This window comes from Rhipicephalus microplus, chromosome X (assembly GCF_043290135.1).
Source record: "Rhipicephalus microplus isolate Deutch F79 chromosome X, USDA_Rmic, whole genome shotgun sequence".
NCBI lineage: Eukaryota > Metazoa > Arthropoda > Arachnida > Ixodida > Ixodidae > Rhipicephalus > Rhipicephalus microplus.
In genome coordinates this window covers 48,417,386-48,433,628 of record NC_134710.1, presented here as the reverse complement: position 1 = coordinate 48,433,628, position 16,243 = coordinate 48,417,386, and the positions used below count along the sequence as shown (strand labels likewise).

The following is a 16,243-nucleotide window of genomic DNA, read 5'->3' as shown; positions in this document are numbered from 1 at the left end:
ATTTGAATGCGAGCTTTATTACCTACAAGTATGTCGCAAACTGCATAGAACATGCCCATCGACGATATATACGTAGGGGTGTCAGGACTGTCGCTGGAGTGTTCGCGATGACTTAACGTATGAGCCTTGGGCTGCGATGTGGCTTATTCGTAGTGCCCTGGACAGCAGTGACAAAGGCGAGGGCAGAAAAGGAGCGCACATCAGACACATGTTATATCAACAATACGTTTCTTTCTTTAATGGCAATGTACATTAAATTATACACACTCAACGGATGCCCAGCGAACGTTGCTTAATGGCGACGGAAGTGACAACGTCTGGTGATAATTGGTAATAGCAATGACAATAGCAATATTTCTTTATATATACATAAACAAAATGTACAAGACGTATGCTACACCTAAGCGAACAAAATAAATGGCGTGACAAATGAACGTGGAACATGAGCGTGAGTACATACACCTGTAACGTATAGCACGCAAGGATAATCCGTTCTTATTCCCTCTTCGTCGGCGTAGACTACCCTGTGGTTTGTGCAAAGTGGTAGACACAGAGAAAGTGTTTGTACAGCAACGCGACTCGTTCCAAATGGAGGTTTGTAAACTGTTGGCCACTTGTGATATGTTCCTTCTTCTGATGCCATCCCGATGTCTGGGACAGCGGAACTGAGAAAGTTGGCCGAGCTTCCAGAACATTGCATTCGAGACAAAGTGGATGGGCTCGCGCAGAGGCGGCACAGCTGCAGCAATACGTATGGCGTAACGAACGACACCTGACCCAAGGGGGCCTGCTGAATGGCACAGCCCCTTGTTCGGCGATCGCGTTGTCACTCTCGACGGCTCTTCGGGCTCAAGCCAGATCGTGAAAACTTTTCGGAGAGATATCCGTGTGGGTTAAGATCTGAAAGCCGATTTTGCGCGATTTGGATAGTCACTACGTGGCTAGCCTTTGCGCCTCACCGTTATGATGTTATCGACGCAGAACGTCGCCGGCTAATGCTGAAAGCAGTCAGGGCCAGCGTAAACACAATTGTTCCGCACCATATTGAATCCATTTTGTGTTTCGTGTAGCGGGCCCGTTCGACAGTACAGCGGACAAGCCTGCGACCAAGGGCTAATAATAATAATAATAATAATAATAATAATAATAATAATAATAATAATAATAATAATAATAATAATACCGGTATAAAGAAAATGGTGACATGACACCAGTCACCTGCCATGGTGGTCTAGATGCTAAGGTACTCGGCTACTGAGCCGCCGGTCGCGGGATCGAATCCCCACTGCGGCGGCCGCGTTTTCGATGGAGGCGAAAATTCTGTATGCCAATGTGCTCATATTTGAGTGCACATTAAATAACTCCAAGTGGTCGAAATTTCCGGAGCCCTCCACTACGGCGTCTCTCATAACCATATGGTGGCTTTGGGACGTTAAACTCCAACAAGAACAACGACATTATACCGATCCACAGCTCTCAACAATTCTTTTGCGATACCTTGGTTTTTAAATGTATCCAGCAACCATTTCTTAGATAGTACGACAGGTGAATGTGACACTCGTGAGGCACGCAGAACGCGTGCCATGCAACGTTAAAATATGGCAACGCCTCTTCTTTTCCTTCTTCGTACCAAGTCAACAAAGACTAGCCACACTCCAAATTTACATTTTCGGGAGTCGTTTTTTTTTCTCTCGATTTTCGCAATTGTGGGAAATTCGGCAAAAGGTACAAGTAAAGAAAGAAGCGGCGAAAATTGGCGGGATCCTTTTTGGCCTAAACTGCTACATTGTTTTTGATATCCAGTGTGCGCCGAACTCTTCCGAAAAGCAAGTTCACATCTGACTTGGCCCATGCATCTCGTATGGGCAACGAGGTGCAGGATGTGACTCACCCATGACTTGCGCTTCACGGTGCGTCAAGGAGCGCGTCAGTGGGCGTTTGGTAGAGGTGTAGAAGATTGCCGCTGCTATACACACAGTTAGATTGTTATCTCGGGTACTAGAATCGACGACATCTGAGTCCAAATCGCCATCAGCGTACACGGTACTGACAACGGAAGAAGGAATCAGACACCGCCGAATAACGACAAGACGTTTCACACTGGGCGGCGACACTCCTAAGTTGCGTTTTTTTTTTCGACATGGAGACCACCAAATACGTGAAACATGATACATGGAATTGGTGATAACATACAAAATGGATGTGTGTACAAAGAATAACCTATGCACATGCTGTATTTTGCCGCTACGTTGAGCAAGTGCACAGAATATTTCCTTCTTAGAACGGTCTTCGAAGACCACTTGTCGCTTGAGCCAGAAAAATTTACCCGAGTTCTGTCGAGCCTTTTTTCACGTGCTCAGTTTTTTTTGGCAGAAAACAAACTAGGCGTTAAAGTACAGTGGGGATTGTATAGACACTACAACGTATGCTTCTTTCAGGGTTCTCCCTCCCCCCCCCCCCCATCGAGAATGCACAATTCTCTATCTAGCATTAACTTCGTAGTATACAGAACACGCGCTTCCTCATGTGTTTAAGCAAACAGCGGCCCACCGATTGTGAGAGCGGAGGGACAAACAAAAGCCTTCTTCAGCACATGGCTTCACCAAAGCCCGGTCGCAAAGCCCGGGGTTTTTCGCAAACGACGCAAGCTGCGACATAGGAGTTGTGTGCGCGCAGGGGGCGAAGCGGTGTGCTTGGGGGCCGGTGCACTGACGCCGTGAAATGGGTCACCCGAGGTACACAGCCCACGGCGGCGTCACGCGCTGCATACAAATGGCACAAGGGCCCCTCGCCCCGACTTGAAGCTTTCCAGAGACACTGCGCGGACAGCCGGAGTCGCGGCGGGCATTCCTCCGTCTCCGGTTTTGAGTCAGTCGCCTTCCTCTCGGGAAGGGCGCAGCGAGCGGTTCGCCGCGAGGTGGCACATCCGGCGTACATCCTGGGGCATTCGGCGAGACGCCCTGTCTGCAACCGCTTTTCCAAAGAAGGTGTTCGCTCTCCGACTGGAAACGAAACACCAAACACGAATACACTAACGTGGCCTTGGCGAAGATTTTTGGCTACAACGCAGGAGAGCTGGCGAGGTGACTTTCTCGTTGTCAGCGGTACCCATTGCGCGTTTCGACTGCGGTAAGCTCCTACTACAGGAGATTCGGGGCGATCCATCAACAGATACGCCCCAGGAGACAAAACAGATATTGAACTTGCACTTATCATTCACAAAAATTTCAACCACGCATCACGCAGGGAGCGAACCTTTGTCCATTGCGAAAAAGATCCAGCTATGTAACAGAGTGCACGTTACAGTATTGCAGAGTAAGTAGTACGAGGGTGCTACAGAATCTAAAATAGAGAGTCAAAGACCTACACACTCGTGTGCTGAAAGCGTTTTGTTCATGTAGACTGGTATTACCCATGTAAAAACACAACATCAAGTAAATATAAATCAAACTATAAAGCATATTCTAGTAGTAGTCAGAATGGACGTATCTACACTACACACTGCCGTAACGAACCGTTCTTTTCTTTACATGCGCATTTCTATGCCTCAGAGATCCAAAGCTACAAATAAGCTCCCATTCTGGTCTTCATTCGAAACCCTGCAACCTCAAGCCCCATGTTTGAGCACGTGGAGAGGTGTGCTACCGCTTTTCAGTGGCGAACGAAGTGGTACACATCACACACGAGGTACAACAGATAGTGTGGGTGGTAGTCATTACTGGTGTCCACGCGACATCAATGAGCTATGTAACATCAGCTGTAGATTAACATAAAAAAATTATGTCGCGAACACGCATATGAATCTTGGAGGCTTGGCAAAACTGATCATACGGTTAACATTTTCCAGCTAGGGCCCATTGCCCGCATGAAAGCTAAAAGATGATCGTTGGAACGTTTGAGTGACAGCCTCTTGGCGTCTTCGTCCGTTACATACCCTTTCGAACTTCATTGAGCGAAACAGTTTCACGGACTTCCAGACAGCGGCCACGAATCGCAGTTCATACGCAGCTTTCCGTGAAAGAACTAGGATGGGCTCACGGGTTCACGGCACGTATTATTTCACTGACCGGCAGTGCCTGGGCTTGCACGTGCGGTTTCAGAGAGCAAGCGAGCAGCTGGCGGTGCTTCAACATGCACTGAGAACAAGCACGGATCCGAACGGCGGACTAGACGGAAGGTGTTCGAGATGCACGCTGGTCATCTGGGGTACCAGCCTGTACTCACACGTGTGACAGCGGCAACTGCTTGCCGCCATGGCTGGACAACTGCCCGATGTGACTGACCGGACTCATCGACTGTTTGAATGTTCGCACATGGGGATCTGGAAAATCACCAACTCCTCCACCGGCGACGCTGCGGCCTCGTCGGCGGCGACCTCCGCAAAGCCTGGCGTAGAAATTCCACCACGATTCCAACGTCTTCCCAGACCAAATCCAGAAGCCAGACGTAATGCCCACGACTAGACACATGAAGTACTTGACCATGAACATAAAGAAGTGCGGCCTGGGGGCCTCGTTGTTGCGTGGGCAGGGGCAGCGCAAGCGGCGGAGCCAGGGCTCTCGGTAGTGGTGCTCATAGAAGTAGCAGGCGATGACAACTGTAGCTGGGACCGTGTACAGCACTGAGAAAATGCCGATGCGGATCATAAGCTTCTCTAGCTTGTCGGCCTTGGCACGTGCTTGGGCACGAATAACGGAACGGATACGGAAGAGTGACACGAAGCCGGCAAGCAGGAACGAGGTACCCAACAGCAGGTAGAGGCAGAGCGGTCCGAGAACGAAGGCTCGCAGGTTAGTCAGGTCCTGGTTACCAACGTAGCAGACGCCGGCGACCGAGTCACCATCCACGGCGCTCAATAGCACGGCCACGATGGTCTTGACAGTGGGCACGGCCCAGGCAACCATGTGGAAGTATTGGGAATAGCTCGCGATGGCCTCGTTGCCCCACTTGAGGCCCGCTGCCAGCAGCCAGGTGAGCGTGAGGATGACCCACCACATGGAGCTTGCCATGCCAAAGAAGTAAAGCAGGATGAAGACGAGCGTGCAGGCGAACGGCCGGCTACTCACGTAGTAGCGGACCACGTTGCCGTCGCAGGCGATGGGCTCGTGACCCATGGCCAGCCGCACCAGGTAGCCGACAGAGACCATGAGGTAGCAGAAGGAGAGAAATATGATGGGTCGCTCAGGATAGCGGAAGCGAGCCGTGTCAATGAGGAACGTGAGCACCGTCAGGCTGGTGGACACGCAGCACAGCACGGCCCATGTGCTCACCCAGTACGTGGCGAAGGTCTGGTCATAGCCGTTAAAGTACACCATCCGGCAGGGCAGCGCGCACTCCGGCGGCCTCGACGACAGCCCGCGCGCGTAGAAGTGTGGATCGGACGTGTTGATGAGCGGCGCCTGACATGGGCAGTCGCAATCGCCGCTCGACGCGCCCCGGCCTCCGGGTAGCCGCTCGCGCTGTCGGGGCCGCGAACCTCCTCTGGGCTTGCTCGGGGGGACCGCAGGGGCCACCACGAGGCTTGTGTCGGCGCTGTCCGGCCGCGCACCCTCCTTGGCGTCCATGCACAGCTGCTCCGCATCGCCGTACTGCGGCAGCGCGTCACAGTTCATGCGCTCGGGCCACGCAAAGCCATACTGACGCATGATGGGCGCACAGCCCGCACGCGCCCTCTCGCAGACAGAGCGACAGGCCGGAACGCTGCCCGCATACTCTTCCATGCAGATCGGCGTGTACAGCGAGCAAAGGAAGAACTTCAGGTCGTCGGAGCACTGGATCTCCACGAGGGGCCAGAATTGGTGAACCTCCATGCCAGCCTCGTCCTGCGTGTCCTGGTTGAATTGGTTCGGCATGGACGTTTGGTTGTAGCCGATGCCCTTGCACATTGGGATCGTGATGTCCTCGCAGCGCTCCCGCGACAAGCCACCGCCAGCCGAGGCCAGCAGCAGCAGGACAAGCACGTGCAGTCGCATGGCTCAGCGGTCAAGCATGTCAGCCCGATCACGAGTACGTCGGCCGCACGCGCGCCTTCGTCCGGGCGCTGCACCTTCCACCTGCAAAGATCAAGTGTATACAGATGTCAGACAGCGCTTGCACCAGAAAAGCATCTTGCTCGCCCTCCACGTGGGTGTATCATACAGTGCACGAGAGCTGCGTGAGAAACGTACTTTATTTTTTGTTCAATGAAAGCTGCGGTATATAAGTGCCAAGTAAGCATACAATCAAGAAAAAAACTAAACTAGAGAAAAAATCACATTCCACTAATGGCCTAAGAGACCGAAGTTTTGTTCGAGTTTTCGAATTACTTAAACTTCGCCTTAAGTTCACCACTCTTGCATCATCCACTCTATTGAAATGAGTTGCTTCATCATGCAAACGGGAATAAGAGGACTTAATGAACAAATAACAGCGATAAGGAACGATGGTTCTATTAGGTTTAGTAAATGCTGGTCTCTTTTTTTTTGGGGGGGGGGGCGATCTTTTTGAGGTACATATTGCGAAAATGTGTAGATACATAATGTGAAAATGACACACTTGAAATAGTTGAGCCACATACATCAAAAGAAAAAAAAACGCAAGCGTATACGACAATATGTATGCGCTTCTCGCTAAAAAGAAGCGAACCGAAAGGCATGAGGTTTTATAAGGTGGGGCAGAAAGATTGAGTTCTATGTTGAGGGGGAGAACAGAAGAGGGTGAAATATACTTTGCAGCGTTGATGTAGGAGATATATTTATCTGAGAGCCATTGTTGTGCATCATTTTGGCAGCTTACGCACTGGCCAGATTTAGGATACCCTTCTTTGTTCAGTCTGTATGAAATTATAGCCACACCATTTACACACACACACACACACACACACACATAGTGTGTTTTTAATAAGCTAGTTAACGGGGACCAATTTGCTGCGTCACTAGAACGGCGACGTCTGGTCGAAATGGCAGCGAGTTGTTTTGGAGACAGGATGCAGGGAGCAGGGCGCAATAGCGAGAAGGGGCCCATGCCGCTAAGTCCGGGGCCATTAGGAACACCCCCCCCCCCCCTCCCCGTGAGTGTCTAATCCCAGCTTATCTAAATCCGCACTTCCGCGCGATAGCGCCGTTTGGTAAATTCTTTCCCGAGTAGAGGGAAGTCAGGAAGCGGAAAGAGGAGTTTGCCGAGATCAGCCCAGACACGGGCGAGTGGCGCCCGCCCTCCGCGGCCGACGCCTTGGTGCACGCTCACGTGGCGCTCAGCCAGATGCTATGGCGCAGGACGCCTTTACAAACCACTGAGTTTTTTTTTTTTTTTCACTGCTCCCAGCGAGGTGCTTGACGAGTGTGTCACAGTGCTAACATATGAGGCGGAGAAAAAGAAAGGTTTAAAAAAATTGGCCCCGTATCTGCATGTAATCTGCAAAAGTCGTCGAAAGACGATAGTCTTGCGTCTGGAGAGAGTGAACAAAACATTTATTTGATGTGCGCAAGAAAATCGGTGAATGGTATTCCGGAGGCGCTGCGTTAGTGCCTCGAGCGTGCAGCGTGGGCGAACAAGCGCGTCAAGTCCCGTCACACGTGAGACATGAGCGCCATCTGGCAGTTTCTTTCGCAAAACAAAGCGCGTGGCCGTGCGCGCCCGTCTCAGAGGTGATAAGGTGTAGAACACGAAGCGACGGGTAGGTGCCACCATTATCTCGTCTTAGCAAAGCGTTGGAAACACTCCCCGTTCCGTGCAAGCGTTGCATGGTTAGCGCAGCGTGATAAGCGCTACGGTCCTTAAAATTACTTATGTATGCTTAGTAAGAGATGCATATGCAGAATATATGCGTGTTGTTATGGTGCCCCAGACATGCGCAATAATTGCTTTTAAATCGACAATTGCAAAAGCATGAACGCTCAACCTTGAACAACATTGGTGGTCGCTGCGGATGGGGTCGGCCGTTTTAAGTACCCGATGCCGGTAAGAGTGGACAAACAGACAAATGTACAGGCAGACAGACAGACCGAAATTTTTGCGTCGAAGGTTCCCAAGAAAGACTATCGTCTTTAACAAACGTGCGGGCCTCTGGGTAGCTACAGAAAGGTGCGATGAGATTCATGCCGCCGCGTTGAACGTACTAGTGTTTAATTATACATGTCAAAATGGGCAAGTCATGTTAGGAAGCCGGAACGGTTTATCATAGCGTTACAGCTCTCGCGCTCCAGTTGCTTGCGCTGTTAAATGTGACATTTGTACGAGTGACGCGGTACAGACTTGGCAAGCTGTCATGATGGCACATAGCTTTGACACAGATTGCGAGCCCGGTAACGGCATCACTGAACACTTGCATCTGTCAAGTGGGGCTGGATCAAAGGCGTAACCCCCCTTCCCCCCTCCATCAATTCTTTTTTCGCAAAATGTGATTTATCTGTGTTATTCATCCTCTTAACTTAAATGTCCTCTCTCTTGCTCCAGTATACAACATCGTCTCGAATGGTCGAATAGGCAGCACAATAACCGGATACGCAATCTGACTGCTATATGTGAGATGTTGTCTTCGGTGTAAAAGGACCGTGGTGCAAGGAGGCTTGTGAAAGCCTAGCTCCCATAAAATCAAAACAACGACGGAATTCTGTCACTTCAAACGGCATCTGCTCGCGCGCCTATATAAGTTCCCGCGGCCGAACGTATCGTATATAGGCGAATTCGAGCAGGCCCAGTGAGCAGCGGTTCCCAGTGTGGAGCACGTTGCGCGCAACAGTAAGCGAACAGTGTCCCGCCACGGGGGCTGGCGTCGTCGCCGAGGCGGCCAGGCGTGGCGGCAGGTGCCCCGATCAATGCGGGACCCCGAGCGCGCGGTCGCAATCCAACGCAACCCCCTCGCTTTTTTCGCGGCAGAGACGTGCAGGGGCCGTAAATCCAAGCCTGCGTGATTTTTACGAGCTGTTAATGTCCCGGGCCGTTTTGTCGAGCAGAACCCAACAGCGTGTGATCGCTGGCCGACGCGACGGGACGCTTTTGTTATTGGCGCTGGTCACGCTCGCCGCGACCGTGCCGCAGCCGGCGATTTATGAGGCGCGAAAGCTCGAGTAATAAGTGCTTGCTTAAGGGCACTCACAGCGCGCTTCCCTTTCTCTCGAGTCAAACACCGGCAAGCCAGCTGAGGCAGCGGTGCGCATCCCGAAGGGTTTCAGGGCGTTGGGTGCAGAACGCACGCAGCGGTCCGACAGTGTTATTGCCCTGGTTTTGGAGGTCCGCCGAAAGGTCGCATGAAACACGCTATACAACGACTGCGAGACAACGTGTCACAACCTGCTGAGTAAACAAGCACCTGGATGCAGCCACGCATCATCCGACTGTGCAATGACTTGACTTGTCATGACTTGCGGAACTGCGTTTGCTTGTGTGCTGCGCGGATGCGTGCTGGCTGGCAGCGTCGCGAACTTCTGCGTGTGCGCGCATAAATGGGGGTGTAGTTTCAGGGTACGCCACACATGTGGACATGTTTGCTTTGCTGAAATACGAACATGGGCACCGCTGGATCGATGTTGACGCAGACACGTAAGTGCACGTTCGCGACAAGGAGGCGGAGAGGGATGCAAAGCATGGCGAATGCCGCAAATTTTGTGTCGTGTTCTGCGTGCATCACATGCAAACTCGTATATCGCACATTATATAACGACGAACAATCACGAAAACGTTTACTGCTTAAGAAAGCGCTTGCTCAAGGTAGTTCTTGGGTATAAGGTTGGAACTGATTGATCGATATGTTGGGGTTTAACGTCCCAAACCACCATATGATTATGAGAGACGCCGTAGTGGAGGGCTCCGGAAATTTCGACCACCTGGGGTTCTTTAACATGCACCCAACTCTGAGCACATAAGGTTGGAACTGCAATACAATATGTACTCTCCATGGAATTCACTTCCTCCTAGAAACACCCTGGATGTATGTAAAAGTCAGTAAAGCAGTTGCAATAGACTCCAAAAAGCTCCCAAAGGTAATAACGCAGTCAGGTGCCTTTCCCTGTCCTTCAACTCGCAAACCCTGCCCCACCCATACACCCTTCCCCCCCCCCTTCCCCCCCGTAAGCGGGACCATTCGCACGGTAGTATATGGTGGATCCATGTGTAAGATAATAAAAACTAGGAAACCTTTTAAGCAAAATGTAACTGCTAGTTACAGCAAATTCCATAAAATAGTGATGACGCGAAGACTGAAATACTTCAGATGCAGGGAAAAGGTTTGTGAGTGATCTGAGATGTTACTTGATATATTAACTTGGCGGCATGCGCTATCAGTGGCACGCGCGTTTGCATGACTCGTCTTACGTAAGCTGCCTTGTGATTATCATTAGTCATTAGCATCATAGCAACACCACACTTGCTGTTAATGTAACTATACAGTAGGAAAAGTTAGTGTCCATGTTGATCTTAAAGTCTTAATTGAACTCCAAGAATTATTATTATATTGATCTTAAAGCATACATTTCTACGGCGATAATACAGCCTACGAATTTCCCCGGTCATTTTTGACGTACAGTATCCTTATACCGGTTTGTCTAGCTGTGCTATTCACTGCATGGTACGATATATATACGACTTCAAGAGAATATCCGACTGGTCCGGGTATTTTTTGTACTGAATGAAGTTTCAGCCGGGGCACGACCTCTGACGACGGCCGCACGTGCCACAGCTGAAACGTTAGTAAAAGCTCCCTGCCACTCATTACCTTTCAGTTTATTTTGCATACGTGAACGGCTTCAATATTCTCCCCAACTGAGTACTCTCTAGCAAGAAAAATTAAAGCCTATCCACGAAGTGAATAATGATGAGTGGGGCGAAGCATCCGTCAGCCCGTCCGTGCTTCTGTCCGTTCGTCCCCGCTACCATCCGTGCGTCAATCCACGCGTCCATCCATCTGTCCATGGGTCCGTCCATCCATCTATCCGTCTGTTCGTGCGTCATTTCATCTGTACGTCCGCGCGTCCATCCACTCGTCCGTCCGCCTGCTAGTCTGTCCGTCCGTCCGTCCGTCCATGCGTCCATCTAGTGAACATTCCAAGTACCGCCATCTCCAATCTCACAACCCCTGTGGCGCATACCCGCTCTAGCCACCGGTGGCTACGTACATACATACATACGTACATACATACGGAGGAGCGACAGGCCGACACCATAAGGAGCTTCGCCCCTAAAAATGGTTGCCTACTAACTAGACAAGGACGCAGAAAACACGGACGAGCGACAAATTTCAATTAACCTCATCTTTCATCGCTGTCAATATACAGGCACATTCACTGACGTCATCACAAAAGTCTTGGGACTCTACAGAAACTCGCCCAGCACAAACTTTTACTGAACACTATGTAACGGCCACTAAAATAACTATATACTTGCGGCAAGAATGCAAATAAGTCCAAAAACGCTACAAGCGACTGGAAAAATCCACAGGCGACTCGGCAAAAAAAAGTAGCCCAAATACACTCATTAATATAGATAATAATGAATTCCTTAAAGGGGGAACACTCAAAGTTAGCAGTGCGGTATTCACATAACTATATCCCCATTACAAGCGTGTCTATACGGCAACTTCTTCACTGCGTAAGGCTGGCATGACTACACAAGCGCGAACGCTTAACTGCGTGTCTGCGTTGAAGGACACCGTGTACATATGCAAATACTGCGTGCGTCCGTTGTACGACGTTCTTTGTTTATTTACATCTTGATTTAAAAAATCACAGCACATCCACGGAGTGAGTGATGATGAGTGGGGCGAAGCATCCGTCCGTCCCTCCGTCCGTGTGTCCATCTGTGCCTGCATGCGTCCATGCGTACGATCGCGTTTGAGAATGCATACGGTGCGCGGGTAACACCGACGAGACGCGAGCCAAGTAAGCCGAGCGCAAGCGTCTTCAACGCGCCCGCCGCTCTGCTCCGTCCATGGCCGACCAACGATCCGCCACGTACGGCGACTATCCAGGAGACTCTCGGGGCGCGTTCACACTTAGCATTCCGGCCGCCGAAAGTGCGCCGAATCCGATTCAGCGGCGACCAGATCTGCCGAAAGGGCCCTCTCCATGCCGATCGCTCTCGGACCGAATTTTGCGGCATCTGGCGCCTAATCGGTCGCCGCGAACCAATAAGAGCGCTAGTCAGGGAATTCTGAAAAATGGCGGCCAAGCCCTACTCACTGGCCATGTCGTAGTGCACGCAACTCAATGGTGTAACCAACGGAATTTTAACCAACTCTGTGCCTACTTCACGCCCCTGTTTCGTGGAAGAGGTAACCGAGCATGTCATTGATGTGACCGAGCTTGTTGTGGTCTTGCAGAGCAAGACGAACCCACCAACGCCGCTGGCATCGGCGTTTTTTTTTCTGCTCTTCATGCATTACAAGACAGATACTTGCCAACAAAGTAAGCAGTACTGCTTCTTCTTGCTTCCTGCGTACGAGAATCATTGAAGAATAGACCACCAGATATCCTAGTGGCGTTTGCAAGCCGCAGCAAGAACCGGGTGACAGCGCATCCATTACGCGTTTGCCCCATGGTAGATGACATATTCGGCGGCGCGGGGCGCGTCCAGAGCGAACGACGCTGCGTTTCGGCGGCAGGAGAATTGCGGTCACATTAGAAAGTGGATTCAGGGTAAACTAGCGGTAAGAGAGGCACTCGTTCGCGCACTACGCAGACGGCGCGCGGGTAACACCGACGAGGCGCAAGCCAAGAAAGCCGAGCGCAAGCGTCTTCAACGCACCCGCCGCTTTGCTCCGTCCATGCTCCAACAACGATCCGCCATATACGGCGACTATCCAGGAGACTGAGAGAGGCACTCGTTGGCAAAGCGCGCGAGGCAGCCAATAGAAGAGTAGTGGCACTTCGGAGAGTAGCGGCAGAGTAACACTACCTAAGAAATGAGACGAGAAATGGTCATTCATTTCTTTTGCCTCCTTTTCTCTCTCATCTTTTCTTCTCTCGGCTACGCGTGACTAGTGACAAGCCCCACCACAGTGGTCTAGTGGCTAAGGTATTCGGGGTCTGACCCACAGGTCGTGGGATCAATCTCCGCTACGGCGACTGCATTACCGATGGAGTCAGAAATGCTGTAGGCCCGTGTGCTCAAAGAACCCCAGGTGGTTAAAATTTCCCGAGCCCTCCATTACAGCGTCTCTCATAATCATAAGGTGGTTTTGGGACATTAAACCCCCCATACCTATCATCATAACTAGTGACAAGGTTAGACAATAAGGAGCTTCGCCCCTAAAAAAAGGTTTTGCTTTTTTAGAAAGCGTTGAAAGTGGGCCGTGCTAAATATCAGGATGCTAATATTGCTGCGACATCCTGTCCGTTAAAGAAATTCCCCTGTTTTAACTGCCAACCTGCTTGTTTTGGCCACTTTAAAGGGACACTAAAGTCAACTATTAAGTCGACGTTGATTGTTGAAATGGCGGTTTAAAAACATCGCCAAGGAAGGACCTATTTTGAAAAAAAAAACGTGTTTTACTGGTTAGCATCAGGTTAGCGCACTTCAAATTACCCGCCTCAAGAAGCGGACCGATCGGACCGTTTCACGTCACTGTTACCGTGCACAACGTAGGCCGGCTTTACTGCGCTTGTAGCAGCAGACCCAAAGCAGCCGGAGCCACAGCAGCAGCAACGGCCATTGATCAATTTCCCACCGTTGGCTTCGAGATTGCAGACGCTTTAGTTTGAACTGCGGCCCCCTAGATGGCACCAGCTGTCCCATGTAACCGCGGGAAAATTAAATTTTTGAACCTCTCGCGCTATTCCCCATAGTAACGTCCGGCGGTTCTTATTTCCATGAATCAATTAGAAACTAACAAGCAGCATTTTATTGCGTCTCTTAAAGCACAGAACGTTCTTTGTTTAGTGAAGTTATATCGATTGCTCGTGATTAACTGTAGGCGGTCCGTCTGATGTCATCGGGATCATTTTGTAAATGTCCGATTGCGGCGCTTGCGTTCTGTGCATTTACTTCAATTTCTCGGTAAGTAGGGCACTAGCTGCTGTTGAAAATATTGTCGTTTTAGATGTTGTCATACATTAAGGTTTCACTCTGACGTCAATAGGAATTTCACTTCAGTGTCCCTTCAATGCATACCCGTACAGATAACAACAGATAAGAATCCCGTTTGTTCTTTCCAGCTGCTTGTTTTTTTTATTCAGTAAATTTTCTGACGCTTCATCCTGTTTAAAAGGGGCGCCATTTCTTTCACACACACACACACACACACACACACACACACACACACACACACATGCATGCGTGCATGCATGACGTCATGCATGATGCATTCATGAAGTCACGGCAAGGACTCTTCGACGCCCACCTGCGCACCTACATAACATGTATGCGCTCGCATCGTACGCTGTTCTGATGTTTGCCATCACTTTTAGCTTGAGTGAAGTATGAGATGAAAGACGAAAGCCGCATCAATAACAACGAAAAACGTTTGTTCAGTACAATCGCCAACAGCTAGGGCACTAAGTCGGACTCACTTTGATCAGGTTTGTTGTCGCGCTGCAACTCGCTGATTGGTTCGATTCTCGGCCGCAGCAGCCGCATTCTGACGGCATGAAGAGCAAGAACATGCGAGGTGGTCAAAATTATACTACGGTGTGTCCCGTATTCAAGTCGTGGTTTTTACACGGAATAGCAGCATATTTACAATAATATATAGTTGCTTTCTTCGCGAGCAGTTTCTTTCAAAGAAGTTCTCACTTCGCCAAGATTTGTATCGGGCACATGTGCCTATCTGGCCACGGGCAGAGAGAGAAATAAACTTTATTTTAGACCAGGCGTGCGTTCTCTTCACCTAGAGGTGGGTGATTTCCTCGTTCCACGGGCAGTTTTTTTTTTTTTTTGCTTGAGTGCCAAGCTGCACGCACAGTTGCAAAAGACGATGCAGTATCGAGGCTCACAAGGTATCCTCAGAACGCTTGACCGAGAAGACCCCACAACTGTTGTATTTGTTTTTTTAATACTTATACATCCTCATTTTTCGTGTATTTTCATTCCATACTTTCGTAGAAGGATTTTCGGGGCTTCATCTCACTAAAACTAGTTGAGGGTAATTGCGCCAACTTCATGCAGCATCGTAGCAACGGCGCTGCAGCTGTTACGCAAGTAAGTATACTAGTTTGAATAGCCCACCAGTGAGATAATTTTTCTTGCAATTGATTATTTCCAAGTTTCATCAACCTGTACGTAGATATAAAGTGGGAGATCAGACACAAACTCATTGAGGCAAATAACATTTAATTATCACACGGGCTACGTCGGTGAGAGCGCCATCGGCCCACCAAAACCATTCACAACGCTCATTGCGACTTTGGCGTTTGCTTTGCAAACGATTGCTATCAATTGTGCTCCCATGCGAACAGTACCGCTTGTGGCGCGGCGTTTGATCGGACCATCAGATCCGGCAAATCGGAATATGCGGCCACATAATTGCAGGTGACTAGCTGTTTAGAAGAAATATTTACGTAAATTAAGGACAACAGAGAGATTTAGTACTGCGGAATGGTGCTACGTACGGATAACGCAAGTGCCTTGCGTTACGTGACGTCGTTTGCCACTAATCGGCTTCTAGTACGCCGTAGTACCCGCGTACGTAACGAGCGTGAAGCGTGTTGCGCCATCTGGTAGATCAAAATAGAAGCGCGTGTTGTTAACAGCCAATGTGAGCCAATCCAAGTGTTATAGCCCGATTATGGCCATATCTTAAGCCACAGAGCCGGTCGGTGCTTGCCTTCGATGCCGCCATTTTTCAAACGAAGTCTCGCGCTGTCGCGAACTTGTTCGAGAGTGGCGCGATCACCTCATACGTACGCACGCACGCATCTCATGCGTGCGTACGTAGCAGCTGCGTACGTAATGCGACACGTGCGCGTTGCGGTCTGCGCATGCGCACTACGCAGAACGTGGCGTCCTTACGTACGCAACACCGCCACGTACGCAGTACTAAAACTCTCTAATATGTCAGCATTTACCTGAGCATTTTGTAAGGAACTGTATTATTTTACTCAATATTTTGAATATATTGAAAGATTCTTTCGTAAATTCACCTAACGTCTTTTTTTAGAAGAAATCGCTATTTTGTCAAACAGCCCGAATAACCTGCATAAAAACCGCGATGTATTCAGTGAATGGAAAACACCATAATTTTATTTGTAATTTTTCGGGACAAATGTTCCAACTCCGGAGTGCACGTCAAGTTGTAAATGAAGTTAGGACCATTAGCGTGAAGCATTTAAGGACC

The 16,243-nt window shown here is 49.9% G+C and overlaps 1 protein-coding gene across 1 annotated transcript in view; it reads right to left on the bottom strand.

The window, feature by feature from the left end:
* Nucleotides 1-211: 211 nt before the first annotated feature.
* The window catches only part of fz2 (frizzled 2), a 69,548-nt gene continuing 53,516 nt past the window's right edge, over nucleotides 212-16,243 (bottom strand). Inside the window, exon 2 of the mRNA XM_037427120.2 lies at nucleotides 212-6,053. Within this exon, the coding sequence (XP_037283017.2) occupies nucleotides 4,221-5,972 (1,752 nt within the window). The 5' untranslated portion in view covers nucleotides 5,973-6,053 and the 3' untranslated portion in view covers nucleotides 212-4,220. The remainder of the gene's footprint in view (nucleotides 6,054-16,243) is intronic.